Genomic DNA, 18,161 nt, shown 5'->3' with positions numbered 1-18,161 from the left:
ACCGGGAGCGCGCGGGCGGCGGCGGAGCCCTGCGCGGCCGGGGCGGGGCTGGGGGCGGGGCGGGGCGCGTGACGCGCGGCGCGGGCCAATGGGGCGCGCGCCCGGGGCCGAGCCTCCTGCGAGCCTTCGCGGCGCCCGCGGCGTCACGTGAGCCGCGGGGAGTGAGCGCCGAGCTAGCGGCGGCCGGCGAGTGCTCCGCCGCAGCGACCCGCGGGCCAGCGGGCGAGCGAACCAAAGCAGGACTCGCGGCTGGGCCCGCGGCCGCCTCCGGACCGGGAGCCAGGCTGCCGCCCCCAGCCCAGCCCCCGGGGCCTCAGGACCGCCGGGGCCTGGCCGCTAGCCGGGCGTGCGCCAAGTTCAGGTGGGAGAGGCTTGGGGAGGCCGGACCGCCGCGTGGACGCGGCTCCGGGCGCCCAGGGGGCTGGTTGGGACCCGAGTGGGGCAGCGGAGCGCTAACTGGTCTCTGGTCTTGTGGCCCGGTTCCCCCGCGGCTGTCCCAAGCTCCGCGCGAGTGTCCGAGGAAATGTCGGAGGAGCGGGGTGAGCCCCCGCGCGGGGCCGGGGATCGGACAAGCCCGTGGGAGAGTGACCCCCAGTTGCCCATAGGCACTTTCCCCGCGCAGGTCCGGGCCGCCGCCTCGGCGTCTGGCCCCTCCAGTCCTGCGCGCCTTGCGGTCCGGCCCTCCCATATGGCGGGCACCCGGCCGGGCCTGGCGAGAGGAGCGGACAGGCAGACTCGCCGTCCGGTCAGAGGCTGGGGATGGGGGACGGAGTGCCCTGTGGTGGTGGGGTTACTGTCGGTCACCGCAGCCGTGGCCTCTGGGGGAGGGGGCGCGGGCCGAGGGCATGGTGCCCAGCGGACAGCGCTGCGGGGCTCTACCGAGGGGTCTGAGCGGGTCCCCCATGTCTTCCTTTCCCACGCACCTTCCCACACCCGCGCGGGCACCCACGCCAGCTCCACGCGCGGGTATGTCGGGGACATCCTCCGGCACAGCCACACTGCTGCCGCGCACCACGCCCCGCACACGCATGATCACACGACATGAACTCACACCCCTTCTCGCACACCCGCACTGTTCACACGTCTCGTACTCCTACTACCCACGCAGAGCCCCTGGTTCTTTCCCCTGAACATGAGCAGAACGGTAGCCAGGGGGTGGTGGCGGGGGACAGCGGAGAGGCCACCCCCACCCACCATGGCCGTCTGTCGGGTTCCCTCTTTCCTCCCCACCGTGGTATTCCCAAAGGACCACCCCCCTTCCCAGGACGCAGAGGGGATGTTTTCTCGCCCAGTCCCTGGGGAGCTGACAAAAATCCCCAAATGCTTTAGTCCCTGAGATCACCTTTCCCCCAAGGACTCGGTGGCTACTGGGAGCCCCCACCGTCCTACAGGTGGGAGGACGCCTGGCCTGTGCGACTTTGGGGCCTGCGGACGGCGCAGGGAGCAGAGACTCTTATTTTGAAGGGTGGCCCCCACCCGCCACCCCCGTGATTTGCACGCTGACCCAATGGCAAGCCCTTGGCCGGCGCTGGGCTTGTTATCAATTACATGTTGTTCCTGCAGCCGCTGTGTCCCCGGGAGGATAAACAGCAGGCCTGGCCGGTGGGTGGGGGGGGTGGTGGTGGGTGGGAGGGGGCGGAGTCCGGCTGTAGGCCGGGCCGGTGCCCGGAACAGTGTGTCCCCTCCCCCTGCACGCGGGCTGTGCTTCTGGCCCTGCCATGTGCTGCTGTGTTTTAGTGCCCGAGCCGGCTGCCTCCAGCCCTGGCAGGCCCTTTTTCTATGCCAGTGCTGGGGGTAGCCCCAGAGCCCCTTCTTTGCTCTGAGTGCCTGAGTGTCCAGCCCAGGCTGCTCAGCCCTGCATTAAAACTCTTCTGCCTGACCCTGGCCATTCTATTCCTGGTGGAATCCACATGCCCCTACTGCCTGCCTGACTTCCCCAAGAACCTCTCACTCACTCAACCAGCAAATTCTGCCAGGTCCTCTTTTAGACTCTGGGATAGCGGTGGACTGGATAGTCAGAACAGCTTGTATTTTGGTGGGGAGGTAGACAGAAAATAAAGTACACAAATACATAGCAAAGACAGTTTCCCTCTGGTAGCAACTGCTGGAAGAATACAATGTGGGATGATTTGACAGAGGGTGGTCAGGAGAGGCCCCCACCCCCCCTGCAGTGACTTCAGAGCTGAGATCTAAATAAGGCACTCCCACTGGGAGCATTGGGGAAGAGGGACCCACAGAGAGGGCACAGCCAGTGTGGAGTGGAGCAGGTGGAGGTGAGGTCTGAGAGAGAGGGGCAAGGCCCAGATGCTGGGCTGCTGGGAGAAGAGGGGGTCACAGTTCCTGGAGAAGTTAATAGAGGTTTTCTCCTACCCTACCCTACACGACTTATTTCCCCTGCTCTTTCTTTCTTTCTTTTTTTTTTTTTTTAAGATTTTATTTATTTATTCGACAGAGTTAGAGACAGCCAGCGAGAGAGGGAACACAAGCAGGGAGAGTGGGAGAGGAAGAAACAGGCTCATAGCGGAGGAGCCTGATGTGGGGCTTGATCCCATAATGCCGGGATCACTCCCATAACGCCGGGATCACGCCCTGAGCCGAAGGCAGACGCTTAACCACTGTGCCACCCAGGCACTCCCCCCGCCCCCGCTCTTTCTTTTTATACCATTTCATCTGTGACTATCTCAGTTATCAACTGTAATACCATCATCACACTTAAAAATATTAACAGTAATTCCTTACTATCATGTAATATTCAGCTGGTGATCACATTTCGGGGGAGAGTTTTAAGTGGGCAAGAACATGGCCGGATCTGCCTCTTACCACCAGTTAAGGCCCGTTCCTAGGTTCCAGGAAGGCTGGAGCCTCCCCTGATTCCTTAGGATCACAGCGGAGGGACAGAAAGACCATGTGTTCACCTATTTGGAAGTTAATCCTAATGGCTGGTACTGACCAACACCTGCATGTGCCAGCCCTGTAGTAAGTGTTCAACTTGTGTCAGCTCATTGAACTCTTTCAGCACCCTGGGAACTAGGCCCCACCAGCAGCAGCCCCACCCAGCAGACCAAGACACAGACACAGAGAGGTTATGGCACCTGCCTGAGGCTGCCCGGCTCAGTTGCAGAGGGAGGAGCAGAAACTCCTGCTCAGAGGGTGGGTGCAAGGGGTGGTGGCGTGCCCTAGGGCCCCGTGTGGGCTCGTTGCCCTTCACATTATCTGGCGCTTTCATTCCTTCTCACCACCTGATTTGGTGATTAGTGTGTATTTGGAAACTCCCAGTTTTAAATCGTCAGATGAGTATTTAAAATCAAAGGGCCAAGTGTCCTGGTAAAACTGCCCTAGGTGCAGATTGCCAAGGGCATCTACCTTGCCTTAGTTTCCTGGAGCTCCATGAGGCTTCCTGGATTAGTGGGGAACTGAGGTCATTGGGACCTGGAACAGATGCGGAAACTGAGATTTGGGGAGTGCACAGCTGATGATCCTAGATGGCCCTGAGAGGTCTCTGTCCTTGGCCAGGCTTGTTGACTTGTTGACTCTTGGGTCATGCTGTGTGCCAGGTCCAGGAGTAGTCCTCAAGACAGAGCATAGGGGTGGGTGCAGAGTGGTGACAGGCAGCAGAGAATCTCTGGTTTCAGATATAGAATGTTCCCTTTTCCCGAGCCTCACTGGTCACTGGGCGGGGACAAAAGTCCACAGAGGTGGCCCTATTACAGCCGTACACTGTTGACTCTCCTTGGACACCGGACCGAGCATGGCCTTCAGAGGACGCAGATGTCCCTCTCTTCTCTGTTGATATTCTCTGAGACCCTCCTGGGCACCAGCGGGCACGCCGGAAGCTGGGAACACAGTGGAGACCCAGCAGCCTAGCCTGCCCTCATGGAGTTCATGGTCTAGTAGGGAGACAGAAGTTAGCTGGGCCTTCCTGAGGTGGTGAGTGCTCCATGGGCTAAGGGTCAAGGGTATCTTATCTTCTATCCCACTAAGCGGCTGTGAAATCAAAATGAGGTAGTGGCCGTGCAGGTGCTCTGGGACCTGGGTCCACTTCTGTGCTCGTGAGTTATCACCATGGGGTAGGGTCCTGTCCACCCAGTGGTGAGGTGTCTGGGTACAATTGAGAGCATTTTGTTCTGTCCCTGACTTTCCCATTTCACAGAGGAGGCAGGTGAGGCTGGAGGAGTCTGAGAATGGGAGGGTGGTTGAGCTGCCCCCCTTCAGATGGAGAAACAGCCTGCGAGGACAGGCGCATGTGGGTCTTTAATTTTTTTTTTTTTTTTGCCACAAATTAGACTTCCCTGATTAAAATAGACTGCCATGTTAAGGTTCAATATCAGATAAAGTAATTTTTAAATCATGGCCCATTTAATATTTGGGATATACTTATGTTACAAGTTGCTGGTTTTTTAAAACCTGAAAATCAAATTTAATTGGGTGGCCTGTAGTTTTATTTGCTCAATCTGGCAACCCTACCCAGGCCCCAACAACACAGGGGTCAGAGGGCAAATGGCCATTCTCCTACCCCCTTCCAGTGACTCAACAAGAATGGAGCTGATGTCAGGTGTCCTCAGAAATGTAGCCACTCCAATTAGCAGGACGAGGTTCCCCAACCTTGGCCGTTTCAGGGAACAGACAGCCTCCGTGCGTACTTTCTCGCTCACATGCACTCACATTCAATCATTCACACTTACACGGGTGTTCTTTCCTGAATTGTTCTGGAAAACCTGTTTGAAACCAAAAGTACCCTGGATTGTGCAATGGGCTTGGATAGCACTCTTTTGCAAACAGGTGGTGTAATTTTGGAAAACACTCTTGCAGACAGAGTTCTCCCACGGGATGGGATACAGACAGGATCCAGGCATTTGGCAATGGGGAGACTGTGGGCTGGCAGTGGGGTGGGGGCACAGGCCCGCGAGGTGGCAGGTGAGCATGCCATCCTCCTGACCAGGCCTCCTTTGTTCCTCTCTGCAGCCGCCAACGGCACGGCCAGGCCAGCATGGTGGACCACTTGCTTCCAGTGGACGAGAACTTCTCGTCGCCGAAATGCCCAGTTGGTTATCTGGGCGACAGGCTGGCCAGTGGGCGGGCATACCACATGCTGCCCTCGCCCCTCTCGGAGGATGACAGCGACGCCTCCAGCCTCTGCTCCTGTGCCAGCCCGGACTCACAAGCTGTCTGCTCCTGCTACACTGGTGGCTCAGGTGCCGAGGGCCAGGACAGTATCTTGGACTTCCTGCTGTCCCAGGCCACACTGGGCGGTGGCGGTGGCAGTGGCATTGGGGCCAGCAGTGGCCCCATGGCTTGGGGGGCCTGGCGGAGGGCACCAGCACCTGTGAAGGGGGAGCATTTCTGCTTCCCCAAATTTCCTGTGGGAGACCCCGATGATGTCCCAAGGCCCTTCCAACCCACCCTGGAGGAGATTGAAGAGTTTCTGGAGGAGAACATGGAGCTGGGGGTCAAGGAGGCCCCAGAGAGCAACAGTAAGGACTCAGAGGTCTGTGGCCAGCTCTCAGCCGGGCCACACAGGGGCCACCTCCATCCTGGCTCCAGTGGGAGAGAGCGCTGCACCCCCACTCTGGGCAGTGCCGGTGCGAGCAGCAGCCAGAACCCAGGTGGGGGGCCCACATCTGATGGCCCCATCCCCGTGCTGCTGCAGATCCAGCCTGTGCAGGTGAAGCAGGAATCAGGCACAGAGCCTGCCTCCCCTGGGCAGGCCCCGGAAAGTGTCAAGGTGGCCCAGCTTCTGGTCAATATCCAGGGTCAGACCTTTGCGCTTGTGCCCCAGGTGGTGCCCTCCTCCAATGTGAACCTGTCCTCCAAGTTCGTGCGTATCGCCCCTGTGCCCATTGCTGCCAAGCCCATTGGGTCGGGACCCCTGGGGCCTGGCCCCACCGGCCTACTCATGGGCCAGAAGTTCCCCAAGAATCCGGCAGCAGAACTCATCAAAATGCACAAATGTACTTTCCCCGGCTGCAGCAAGATGTACACCAAAAGCAGCCACCTCAAGGCCCACTTGCGCCGGCACACAGGCGAGAAGCCCTTTGCCTGCACCTGGCCGGGCTGCGGCTGGAGGTCAGTATGACAGGTGACAGGCCGGGCACTGAGCACGGCTGGCTCATCTCTGCTTCCTTGGGTGTGTCCTCAAGGCCTCGTTTACCATTAGATAAGGTTGATTAGGAAGGCGAGAAGGGGGCAGGCAGGAGCAGGGCCAGAGTGGGCATGGCTGCCCAGAGGTTTCCTTGTCCCTGGTGATCACTAGAGCCTGAAAGCAACTGGTCTCCAGTTTCATAACGACCAGTAGGGCTTGCTGAGGCTCATGCTGAGGGTGAGGAGCTGGGCCTTGGCAGAACGGCTCTTTTCTTAGCTACAAGGGCAGCTAAAAATGATGGAGTAAGGGCTTTGTGTCAGAGGGGGCTGTGGCCATGTGTGCACTGCTCCCTCTGTGCCTCACAGCACCCCTAAGGGTAAGTTCTACCCTTTATGCCATCTTTCAGCTGGGCACACAGGCTCAGACCAGCTAGGTAACTTGCCCGAGGCCATACCACTTTGTAAATGGGATTCCAGCCCAGAGGGCCTATCAGAGAAGTCACATCCCAGAAACGCTGCTGTTCCAACCAGAAGGGGCAGCTTCACTTGTAGATGTTCTTGGAGTCATGGGCTGGGCCTGGTCCTTGCTCCCGTGGGGGTACTTGAAGGTGTATTTGGAAACTTCAAAGGACAAGAGGGGAGGACCAGGCGGGGGATGCTGAAGTGAAGGTGAAAGAGTTCTTCCGGACTCCACTCTGTGCGGTACAGCAGGGAACCAGCTCTCAAAGGACAGGGGTCTTGCTCAGGGCTACGCAGCCAGCGGGTGGCAGAGCTGGATGGGCCTCCAGGTGGGCTTGTGCACCTTTTCCTGAAAAGCAGGCAGCCAGGAGCTCCTGTGCTCAGGGTACCACAGCTGGGCTCTCCCACAGTCTGCCGTGTGGGCCCTAGGGTGACAGGTGCACCACCCGTGGGGCCACTTGCAGGGCCCGACGCGGTGGTGGATATGCGGTGTTGATGGTCAGAGCTTGGGGGTTGGGGGAGAAGCTGAGGCACTGGGGCCCCAGAGGCAGGCGCTCAACTGTAGAAGGGAGGGGCGTTGTGACACCTGGGGTAGGGGGTGGCTGGCGGCAATGGCGGGGCGCCTCGGCCTAGGTCAGCCTTCAACTTGCTGTGTGCCCTGGGGGAGGTCCCCCCTGGCCAAGCCTCAGTTTCCTCATCAGTGAGGTGGAGGGTCTGCTCCCTACCAGGGTCGGGGTGCAGGGGCACCCTGCCCCTTCTCATTGGTGGTCCTGTTACTTATACAAGAGCAGAGTCTGAGAAGGGTGCCATTTTGGAAGTGCCCCAGACTCACAGGGACTCCTCCTGGATGCACTTTCTTCTTGGTGGGGGGCAGGGCTGTGGAGGGGTTGGGCATCTGGCTGGACAGACCACTGGTCTGACTCATGATGGACTCACCTTCCTGGGCACTGTCCCCTGGCCACTGCTGACTCTTGGCGAGTGGCCCCTCTAGTCAGGATGAGGCTGGGTAGGGCCACGGTGAGGAAGTGTGTGGTCCTTGGTGAAGGCTGACCACTTGTTCCAATCCCCCAGGAGGAGGGGATCTGCCTTCCTCTGGGCTGTCCCAGAGAGCAGATGGAACCCTCAGCCCAGAGTGCATCTTAGGGAGGCATATCTCAGCTCTAGCACAGTAGCCTCTGGAAGTGATGAGTTCCCCATTGTAGGAGGTGTGCAAGCAAGTGGGAGTGGGATTCATGGAGGGGATTCACCTTTGCTAGTGTGTGCCTGGCATAGTGAGGTCTCTGTGGAGCTGACCATGGAGCCATCCCTGCCTCCAGCCACTCCTAGGCCTTCATAGGGCATCCCCAGCTTCTCCCAAGGTTCCCCTGGAATAGGGTCTGGCCTTTGTGGGCGGTTACAGGTGATGGAGGCACAGGGAGCTGAAGGGACCAGCCCTTTGGGAGAGCTTTTTCTCTGAGAATGCAGAGTTGGCCTTCAGGAATCCTGAGCACCTGGAGATGTACACAAGATGTGCCTGTCCCTTGTATGTGGAGGGAGCCCTTGCAGTAGTTGGGCAGGAGGACAGACCGGCTTTGGGGCAGCTTGGTCTGGATGGGACAGCAGTAGTAGTGATGATAACAGGCGCCATATTTTCTGACCATGCTGGGCACTGCTCTGAGGTTCTCAGAGCGGGAATACCTTCCACAAATCCCCACCCTTGCTTGTGTACTTACTGCCATGAGGAACTCATTGCCTTTTGAGGCTATTCTGGCCTTTTCCTGTGCCTTGGTACACTTAGATTCCTCTCCAAACTTCTCTTTCTGGCACGATCTGCTTGCCAACCTCCCTTCCACAATGCAGGCTCCCACTCAGGCCCCCACTCTCTCTGTGCCCTCTCTGCGCCCTCTCTGCACCCTCTGTCTCCAACACTTTCCTCCTGATGGCAATGGTAATTGGTCTTGCGAAGGTCCCTGCTTCGTTCTGCACATGTCACATAGATAAGCTTGTTGAGTCCTTACAACAGCTCCGTGACATGGAGGCACCAATCTGCGTTTCCCAGAGAGCCCACAGGGCTGGAGCTAGTGAGCATGGCTCTGGGTGTGCCCTCAGGCAGGTGCCTCAGCCCCCCTTACCCACCAGCAGTCTGGTGGACATACCTTTCCCACCTGGAAACCTGACGCCTGCAGCTACGTGGCTGGCCTTTTCCTCAACCTCTCTCCCTGTGTGCCTGGTACCGTAATGGCTGGGTGTCCTCTCTCCCCCACGAAGCCAGCAGCTCTTTCAGGTGTCAGCTTCTGGGCTAGGGGAGAAGAGCCAACAACAACAATGGCAATGACAGTGGCTCCTAATGCATGCTCTGAACGTTCCCAAGTAACTCATGTAATGCTCCAAGCGACTCCACACCGTAGGCATCAGTAGTTGTTCCCATTTATAGAGGAGGAATTTGAGGCACAGAATAGTTAAGTAAGTTCTTCTTGGTCACACAGCTAGTGAGTACCAGAGTCAGGAGTTCAACCCAGGCTATTTGCCTCCCTGACCTCCTCTACCCAGACTCAGGAGCTCTCTCTAGCCCCCTGGGCAAACCTCCCGTGGGAGGTGGCCTGCTCAAATGGTGGGAAGGAGGATCTCCACCTGCCGCTGGTCTTCAGGCAGCACCCCTGCGTACTTGCCTGCCTTCTCATGTGGGGAGATTACCACCCCCAAGGCTGCCTTTCTTCCTGGTGGCCCTGGTGAGCAGTTTGCTCTCTATCCTGCTGGGCTGGTTCTGGCCCTGGCACTGTATCCTGTGTCCCTTTGTGAAATGAATGGTGTTCCCCCCACCCCCGCCAGGTCATCATTTGCCAGGTAACCAGCCCCCACTTCCTTCTGCTTTTGGTCCTGAACCCATTATTCCTTATCCCCTCCTCTCTTGGGACGTGGTTCTGGCATCCTTGATGGGGCCCAAACCAGACTTTTCCTATCCCGATCTAACTGTCTGGGAAGTGGCTGTTTGCCTGCCTTCCTAGAAGTTTCCTTGCTACACTCTCGGACACAGGCCTCCTTTGTTCACCGCAGCAGAACGTCCTGTTCCGGAATGGCCAACCTGTTCCATCCAGAAAGAATACCCTCCTTCCGCAGCTAATATGAATTTTAATAACTTTTAGCAGCCCTATGTGGCAGGTACTGTGGTCATCCCCAGTGGACATGGGAGGCCCAGAAAAGGGTAGTTGCAGGCCTGAGGCCCCAGAGCCAGGATGTGGCAGGGACAGGATTCAGACCCAGGGGTCCGCTGCTGGCCTGCTCTCTTGGCTCCTGTATCACTGCTGCTCCTGTTCAACGAGGTATACTCTAACTTCTTCCCCTCACTTGGCAGAGCCCCCAAGTGTTGTTGGACAGGTTGTGCACTGTACCACTCCAGGGAGCACCGTTCCCATTGCAGCCCTTGAGACCTGACTATCTACAGTAATGGTTTTCTGGCTGATGGAAGGGGCGCTTTGCACAAAGGTGCAGTATGTGCCAGTTGTGGGGCTGTCGTTATGGGCTGCTTCCCTCTCCTGCACCTCAGCAGCATGAATCATGGTACTGACCCATGTGCCCCTGGACATCAACAGGGACCAGGTGCTGCGCTGAGCTCCTTACAGGTAATCAGAGCTCACAGTCATTGAATAATTGCCATGTGCTGAGCACTGTTCTAAACACTCAATGCCTTTTACAATCCTCACAGTCCTGTGAGGCAGATCTGTCATTTCCCTGTCTCCAGGTGGGGAAACAGCCTCAGAGAGCTTGGTGACTTGCTCAGGTCACCTGATCAGTAGGCGGCCTGTAAGGCGTGCATCTTAGCCACGTGGCCTCCCTCCCACTGTGTGGCCTTCAGGCTCCTCCAGTAGCTGCTGTCTGGGAGAATGTGTGTGAGGGTGTGAGGTAGGAATCTTCTGAGGCTCACTTCCCAGGGATGGACCCCTCAAGTCACAGGACCCTGAGGCAGCAGGGAAGAAGCTTGCAGGTAGGGACAGCTTATTCACAGGCCTGGCTCTCAGGCCTCCCTCAGTGTCCCCATGGTGAGAGGGCCACTGTGGCATTTGTGTCAACTCCTTTGGCCTCTGAGACGAGTCCCAGAAGGTGGGCTGGAATCCCAAGGTCTTCATTGGATGAGTGAGGAAACAGGCCCAAGATGGTTCTCGAGCTTGCTGAAGACCATGCAGGGCTCCCGGTGGGGTGGGGACCTGAAAGGAGCCAACCATCCCGCTGGCTGTGTGACCCTGGCAACCCCCTTGTCCTTGTTGAGCCCTTGCTGTGGTATTGTCGGTTCTCTGGGCCTGATCTTGGCTCTCTGGCCAGAAAGGGACAAGATAACACCAGTGCCTGGTGCCCAGAAAGGCTCAGCAAAGACTATTACTGGTGGCGCTGTTTCTGTGGCTTCCTGCTTGCCCCAGCCCTGGGCAGGCCCACCTGTTCTGAAGCTGTGTGTTCAGCTCCTGCAGGGGGCAGGTGGCCCTGGCCTGGGAGCGGGGTCCAGGCTCTGACCTGCAGGGTGCATTGATGCCACATCCTCACTGGCTCAGGGCTCCAGTGACAGACACTGCCCAGCCAGGCAATGTGGAGGAGGCCAGGCACTCTGCAGTCACCAGAGTGGGCAGGGCACGGTAAGGAGCTATGCCGGAACCTTTGCTCTGGCCTTGCCTGCTCTATCATGCTGGGGATGCTGGATCAGGCCCTCATCACTCTGAGCCTCCATTTCCAGATCTGGCAAATGGGCCAGTCAGGCTTCCATTATTCCAAACATATGCTGAGAGCATTGCTCTGTGCCAGCCTCGATTGGTGCTCTGGGAAATAAAGTGTAGTGCTAGCCTCCAAGTGCAGAAACCTGGCTGTTCTCTCAGAACAAGGCCCTGGGCCCCAGAGGTAGCTGAGCCAGGCTAAGTGCCTGTCCTCTGTGCTCCTGGGCAGACTCCCTATCCGGTGCTCAGGCCTTCCTACTCCCCGGCTGACCCTTCCCCAGGGTATGTTCCTTCTAGTCCTTGGCAGGCTGTGGGATTAAGGAAGGCCTCCACCCAGAGGGTCAGGCAAGAGGTAGGCTACCCGTTGGCTGGTTTGGGGACAGCTGTTCCAGCTACCCTACCTCTTGCTGGGTGGCCGCAGGTTCAGGGAGGGGCTACTGAACCTGGTACGTGTGTGTGTGTGTGCGTGCATGCATGCACACGTGTTCATGTATGTGCACGCCCCCACATGTGATGTGACCATGTACTTGCGCACACATGTAGCGTGGACACGTGTGTGCCTGCAGTGCATCCATGTTTGGGATGTGCATGTGTGTGGCATGTATATAGCGGTGTGTACATGTGCGTTGTGTGGTGTGCACACGTGTGTGTGTGTGTGTGTGTGTGTGTGTGTGTTCAGGCAATGGGACTTGAGAAGAATTCCCTGTGATAGCCCTCCATCGTCCCGTGGGTGCTTGCTGTGTCCATGCTTTCGTGTAAATGCACTTACTGGGCACCTGCCATGTGCTAGGCACTGGGCTGCTTGCGGAATGGACCACAGGGGACGAGACACACACGTCTTTCCGCATGGAGCTGATGGTCTAATGGCACAGACTGACATTCATCAAAAAGTTGAAAACGAATTTAAAATTAACAGTAGTGGTGGGGCCAGGAGAGAGTCACATTTTGTGCCATGGGAGCCTAGAATGGGATGCAGTCCTAGAGGAAGTGACATTTGAGCTGAGCTCTAAGGAATGCGTGGGAGGGAGCAAGAAGAGGGGAGAGAAGAGCATTTCAGATGGAGGGACCAATATATGCAAATGGCCCGTGGCAAGAGGGACCAAGGATGGCTCAGTGTATGTAGAACATGGAGGAAGACAGTATGTATGTTTGGGGAGTGGGATCTCATTGTCAGGACGAGGGTCATGGGGTGGGGGGAGTTTCAAATGCCTGAAGTCAGTGCCCGTGGTCTGGGCCCTGTGGTCCAGCTGGGATCCTTAGCTCTCACATTAGCAGCTGCTACTTCTCAGTGGCCTCTGGGCTATGGGAGCACTTGCTCCCAGGCAGGCTGTGGCCAAAAGAGGGTGGTGGCAGGTGAACCATTTAAACTCTCAGAAGTACCTTGCAGTGGTGTAGTTTTGTCTGGTGACAGCTTAGGGGACCCAGCCTTCAGGAAAGCAATGACCAGGAGTGGGGTGGGAGCTCAAGTCTGCAGACCCTACCTTGGCTGTAATGAAGAGAAGAGCCAGGGGCTCCCCACAGTGCTGGGGAAAGAGACACCTCTCCCAGGTTTCCCCTCTGGATGGGCTTCCTCATGCAGACCTTCATAGAACCCCAAATTCTACCTAGGGGGCAGCATAAGGTGTAGCTAGCTGCAGTGCGGGCCAGGGTGATCCCACTGCTTGGGGGGGGGGATGGGAAGGGGGGGGAGGGAGCTGTGGAGAGTAAATCCTGGGCTCTGGTGGGTCAGCCCCTCAGGGTATTTACCAGCTGCTTGCAGGCCCAGATGCCCAAGAACGGATCGCTGTGTCACCACTGAGCCTTTTACTGACAGTTCTTGCCACCCTGGGGAGGGGGGGCTGGGGACAGTGACTTTTTACTAGTGGATTCAGAAGTGACTCAGGAGCCGGAGAAGTGGTTGGGCCGCGCCTGCCTGGCCCGGTAGAGCCCTGCACCTGCCTTCTGGGTGGGCACCTGGCGGGGCGGGCCCTAATGACTGTGGCCCGTGGTGCGTGTCCCGCAGGTTCTCCCGCTCCGATGAGCTGTCGCGGCACCGGCGCTCGCACTCGGGCGTGAAGCCCTACCAGTGTCCTGTGTGTGAGAAGAAGTTCGCGCGGAGCGACCACCTCTCCAAGCACATCAAGGTGCACCGCTTTCCCCGGAGCAGCCGCTCGGTGCGCGCGGTGAACTGAGGACCCGCCTGCTCCCGCCCCCTCCCCCGCCCCGTTATTTTGTAGCAATAATTTATTTGCCTCTTCAGAGGGACGTGACAATGTTGCCAACCCACTTTCTGAAGCCCGGGAGTTGCAGGAAGACGGGGGCTTGCCTGGGAGGCGGGAACCCAGAGGCCCCAGCCTGCAGCCTTTCCTAGGAAGACCTAGAGCCACGCCCGCGTCCCTGGGGGCTGGGCCCCCAGCACCCGGGCTGCAGGCCGGCCTTCCTGCCTTCTTGCCTTCGTGCCTTCCCGCGGGCCGGCCTGTGCTGCAGCGGCGCTGAGAGCCTGGACCTTCTCCCACTGGGCTCCCTGCCTGGGCCAAGGCTGGCACTTTTTTGTTCAGAAGAAGAAATGTGCAGTTTTGAAATGTCAGTTCCCAGAGGGAGCCATGCTGGGAAGAAGGAAGTAGGCCAGAAGTCCAGGGCTGCACTGTGGTGTGAGGGTGGCTTTGTGCAAGATCTCCCGCTCAGCCTGACTACCAGAGGGTATGAGCAGGGCAGTCAGGGGTGCAGAACCTGGCCCCTGGGCAGATGTGGAATTAGGCTGAGAAGCCCCCTCTTTGGGGGCCCGACAGTGCATGTGCTTGAGTTAAAGTGCAGGGCAGGCAGACAGATGCAGGCTAGCCTCAGAGCATCTGTACCCAGCATGGCTCATCCCCTCATCCTGTTTCCAGACATATCCAGACACCAGCCTCCAGGGTCACCTTGGGGAAGAGAGGGGAGCAGGCTGCATTGCGTGTAGGAGAACTAGATAGAGCCTCCGAATCCTGATCTAGAAATGCATTCCTTATTTTGTCTAGAAATTAATATCAAATGAACTAGCTTGTTTTGACAGGTTTATTTCACATCCTATGAATGTATGTAAATAAGCTGTACATAGGTACATCTACATAAAGTATCTTTTAATAACATATCAACATTTGTGTAAATTTGAAATTAAAAAATCTATAAAGCTGGTGTACATATGTTACAATTATGTATATTTTCTTTGGTCCTTCATAAAAATATATTTACTTTGCCAATAAAAAGAAAAAAGAACTCAATAACTTTATGGCATTCATGTGCTGTTTTCCTCTGCTTTGCCAGGAAATAGGGGTGATTCTGAGGGCTGAGTCTCTGTGCCTGTGTTTGCAGCATTTAGGGGACCTTGATTTGTACCCAGAGGGACATGAAGACCCCTTTGGGGTTCAGCCCCAGGCACACCAGTGCAGGCTTCTCAAAGCGACCCCATCTCCGTGCCAGCTGCTGGGTTTCTGTTCTCTGCAGTTTTCTGGAGGGCTCCCTCTCCTCTCTCCACAAACCCAAATCCAGCCCCATCCCAGCATCACCCATAGGAGGCCCGCACAGGCTAGGCTAGACCCACAGTGATCAGTGCTACTCCGATGTGCTGTTGGAGACCCTCACTCAGTGCTCGCTGTGCAGGCCTTCAAGCATCTGCTGTGCACCCACTGTATGCATGGTGTGCTGAGGAGACTCCCTTTAGGAAATGGCATGTTATTCCCACCTGCCCAGGACATTGTAAATGCACTGAGTGCTGACTGGTAGAGAGGAGCCTTGGAGAGGTCAGTATATGCAATGAGGCCACCTTCTCCACCCATCCGAGCTACTCTGAGCTCTGGGGAGACAAGTCCTCCCAAACTCCCCCAGATTTTTGGGATCTCTACCATGTGCTTGCACGGTTGAGGTCTGAATGCTTCCACATGTCCTGGGTGGGTTGAAAGCTGGGGACAGTGGGAACCAGAGAACAAAGGCCGTGAGCTAGCAAGGGGGCTCAACTGGGTGGCTGAAATTGGGCAGGGCAGGCTGGGCTCTGTGGCTGCTGTGACAAGGCTGCCCCAAATCTCCTGTCCACGTGAAGTGAGAGGCGAGAAACTTCTAGAGGCGATCCTTTCCCCAGGAGCCCAATGAAAGCACGGCAAGTCTTTCTTAGTGACACCCTTGGAGATGGTAGCAGGTGGTGATGCACCTATGGATTTCCGGCGGAGGGATGTCTAAGCAGGGTTTATACACGTGCGTGCGTGCGTGTGTGTGTGTGTGTGTGTGTGTGAAGTCATGTATCTCTGAAGGTGGAAGCCATTGTTCCCGCTGATGGGAGCCATCTGCCACCATCATCTTTCCTGTCCGGTGGGAGCCGGCAGACATGAAGCCTTCATGCGCGCCCAGCACTACAGCACGGGTGATTGGAGAATGGACGCTCTATTCTGACCAGCTCTGGTCCTGCAGAAAGGACTCGGCCTTATGACCTCTACCCTTTGCCCCTGACCAAACTTACCCTCTATGGTCAAACATGCTCTGGGGAAAGGAGGCATTGATTTCCAGGTGTATTAACATGGCCTTTCTTTATCCATAACCAAGCAATGCAGCCAGGATAAGAGGAACAGTGGAGGTCAGGACAATCATACAGGAGGAGGAGTAAGTCAGTGAACCCAGGCCCCTACGATGCCAGGCACTGACCCAGGATGCTGCTCATCTCAGTGTGTGTCCCCCAAAGCCCACTGCACTGAGACGACAGTCCTCTGGCTAACCTGTCCTGGCCAAGGCGAGGTTGGCCACGTGTGCAGGGGGGTCTAGCCATCACCCTCAGTCTGAGCTCCAGACTCCCCACCTGATGTGTGTGTTGGCACCTGCCCTGGATGGGCAGCACAACCCAGGTCTCTGCTTTCCAGAGGGGTCATCTGAGAGAGGGCTGGCAGGGACAGCAAAGCAGAGGGAGTGTAACATGAAGACCACTGCCTCTGGATCTGCACTCCACTTTGGGCAAGTTTATCAAACCTTTCTGAGTTCAGCTTCTTCACCCTGTAGTATGGACATGACAGTCCCCAGGTTACAGCATGGTTGGTGAACAGTAGGTGGGAGAATGAATGTGACTTTGAACAACAGTCAAGACCCTTTCTAGGTGTGAGCCTCCTCTCAGCAGATGGAAAAGCTGGGGAGGCAGGGCCTTCATTCTCTGCTGTGGCCTGTGCCTTCACAAGTGCCTCCATGGGGGGACCCATGGGAACTCTGAGAGTTCTGTTGAGGCACCTGACTTGTCTCTTGCCTCTGAGAGACCCCCATGCCACCACCTTTGTCACCCTTTGTGACTGCTGTGACTGGAAGAGTAGTATTTGTCTTGGCTCATGAGCCAAGAAAGCAGATGGAGACGCCGGCCAGTGTGCCCCCAGCTGTTTGTAATAGAGAGGAATCTGGATGGCTGCAGAGCAGAAATCTAGCCTTAACAACCCCCCTGGCACCCTTCCCTGCACAATACCCCTTCCCCAAGGCACACAGAGGGGAAGAAAGTACCATTTATTATATGAGCACTGTAACAGGCAGAGTATGGGTTAGGTTGCTATAACAAAGAGCCCCCCAAACACTGTGGCTTACACAGGTAGACATTTATTTTTCCGTATTGGAAGAATCTGGAAGTAAGCAGCCTTAGCTGATAGGTGGCTCCGGCGTGGAGCAGCCAGGCTCCTATCCTGTTGCCCTCCACATCCTAGGTGCTGGTCCAAGATGGCTCGCCAGGGTATCTGGTGAGCCCACAGAAAGCAGGCAAGGGGTTGCATGTTCCCTCTCCCTGTGAGGGCATGGGCTGGGATTTGCACAGTTCAGCCCCCTTGCGTCTCTTTGGCCAGAACCTAGTCACATGGCCTCATCCAGCACAAGGAAAGCTGGAAAATGTGGTCTTGATCTGAGAGGTTGTGAGCACAGCTAAAACACAGGGGTTCCACTACAGGAGAGTGAAGGGGAGCATGGGATCGGCCTTTCCACTGTGAGCACATCCACCACACCTGGCACTGTGCATACTCCTGGCAGAGGAGCACCTGGGCAGCATGGTGAAGGCAAGGGGGCCTGGTGGGTCTGCTGACCCATGGCCCCAGCCACATTCTGAGAGTGAGGGTCACTGACAGGTGTGGGACCAACAATCAGGCTTGCAGGGACAGCAGGGGGTCATGAAGGAAAACTGGGAAAGAAGAGCTAAGATGCTTTGATTGACAAGCCAAGGCTGCCAATGGCAGAATCCTGACTCATATGGACAAAAGTAAACAAAATAAAACCTCATAATGTCATCATTGTCTACTCCTGGATAGGTCCCAGAATCTATAAAAGTGCTATGGGGGTTGGGGAACAGAAGTAGAAAGACCCCGGGTTCAGACTTCTAGGGAATCATAGTTTTTCTTGTGCTCTGTGCATTCAGAGTACCCAGGTCCCAGACAGTGGGTTCAGGGAGATGCTGCTGGGAACAGGTGTGTCAGCCTGCACAGCAGTTGATGTGACTAGTGGCTTTGAATGTCACATAAGGGAACAAAGAGTGAGAGCAAAGGCTGTCCTCTGTGTGACAAACACCAAGTCTAAATGGAAACAAACCTCAGATGGAGGGGAGCAGCATTCAGGAGACTCAAAGAAAGGGGGCACCTCAGCCATCCACTGCAGGACCCAGAAAGGCATCTTTGGAAGTTTCCTGTTACCATCCATCTCCTGCAAAGCCACAGAGAGAGCTCAGGGTGGAATAGAAAAGCAAGAGGATGGGATGCAGAGAGAAATGGAAAGGATCAGGGAAAATCACAAGGAAACAAAGATGGTAATGTCAGAGTTAAAGCCTGCCTTGGTACAGCAAGTGGGGCAGGCAAACTCCATAGATCTTTCAGAACTAGTGGGGAAGGAAGGATGGAAATGAGATACATGGGTATGGCAGGCAGAAAACACACCACCAATAACTGGATGCTGGGGAGTCTGGATCACACTCCAGAAAAATAGCATATATACTAATAC

At 56.5% G+C, this 18,161-nt stretch overlaps 1 protein-coding gene across 2 annotated transcripts; it reads left to right on the top strand.

The window, feature by feature from the left end:
• Window positions 1-135: 135 nt before the first annotated feature.
• On the top strand, window positions 136-14,465 carry KLF15 (KLF transcription factor 15). Of its 2 annotated transcripts, none has more exons than XM_045812340.2 (3): window positions 136-361; window positions 4,963-6,063; window positions 13,216-14,465. In XM_045812340.2, exons 2-3 carry the CDS (start codon window positions 4,988-4,990, stop codon window positions 13,382-13,384), a joined length of 1,245 nt encoding a protein of 414 aa, XP_045668296.1. In that variant the 5' UTR covers window positions 136-361; window positions 4,963-4,987; the 3' UTR covers window positions 13,385-14,465. The 2 variants fall into 2 exon arrangements, with proteins under 2 accessions (XP_045668296.1, XP_087722832.1); XM_087866706.1 differs by lacking the exon at window positions 136-361 and adding an exon at window positions 1,627-3,927.
• The last annotated feature ends 3,696 nt before the right edge of the window (window positions 14,466-18,161 follow it).

The sequence above is a fragment of the Ursus americanus genome, chromosome 14 (assembly GCF_024610735.1).
Source record: "Ursus americanus isolate L20-20 chromosome 14, mUrsAme1.1.p, whole genome shotgun sequence".
NCBI classification, from domain to species: domain Eukaryota; kingdom Metazoa; phylum Chordata; class Mammalia; order Carnivora; family Ursidae; genus Ursus; species Ursus americanus.
The sequence above is the reverse complement of the archived record's forward strand: the minus strand, read 5'-3'. Positions and strand labels throughout refer to the sequence as shown.

Bases quoted from the DNA above. Each gene is read 5' to 3' on its own strand.
- KLF15 (XM_045812340.2), top strand. From the start codon at position 4,988: ATGGTGGACCACTTGCTTCCAGTGGACGAGAACTTCTCGTCGCCGAAA. The intron at 6,064-13,215 runs GTCAGTATGACA...CGTGTCCCGCAG, and splicing joins TGGCCGGGCTGCGGCTGGAG to GTTCTCCCGCTCCGATGAGC.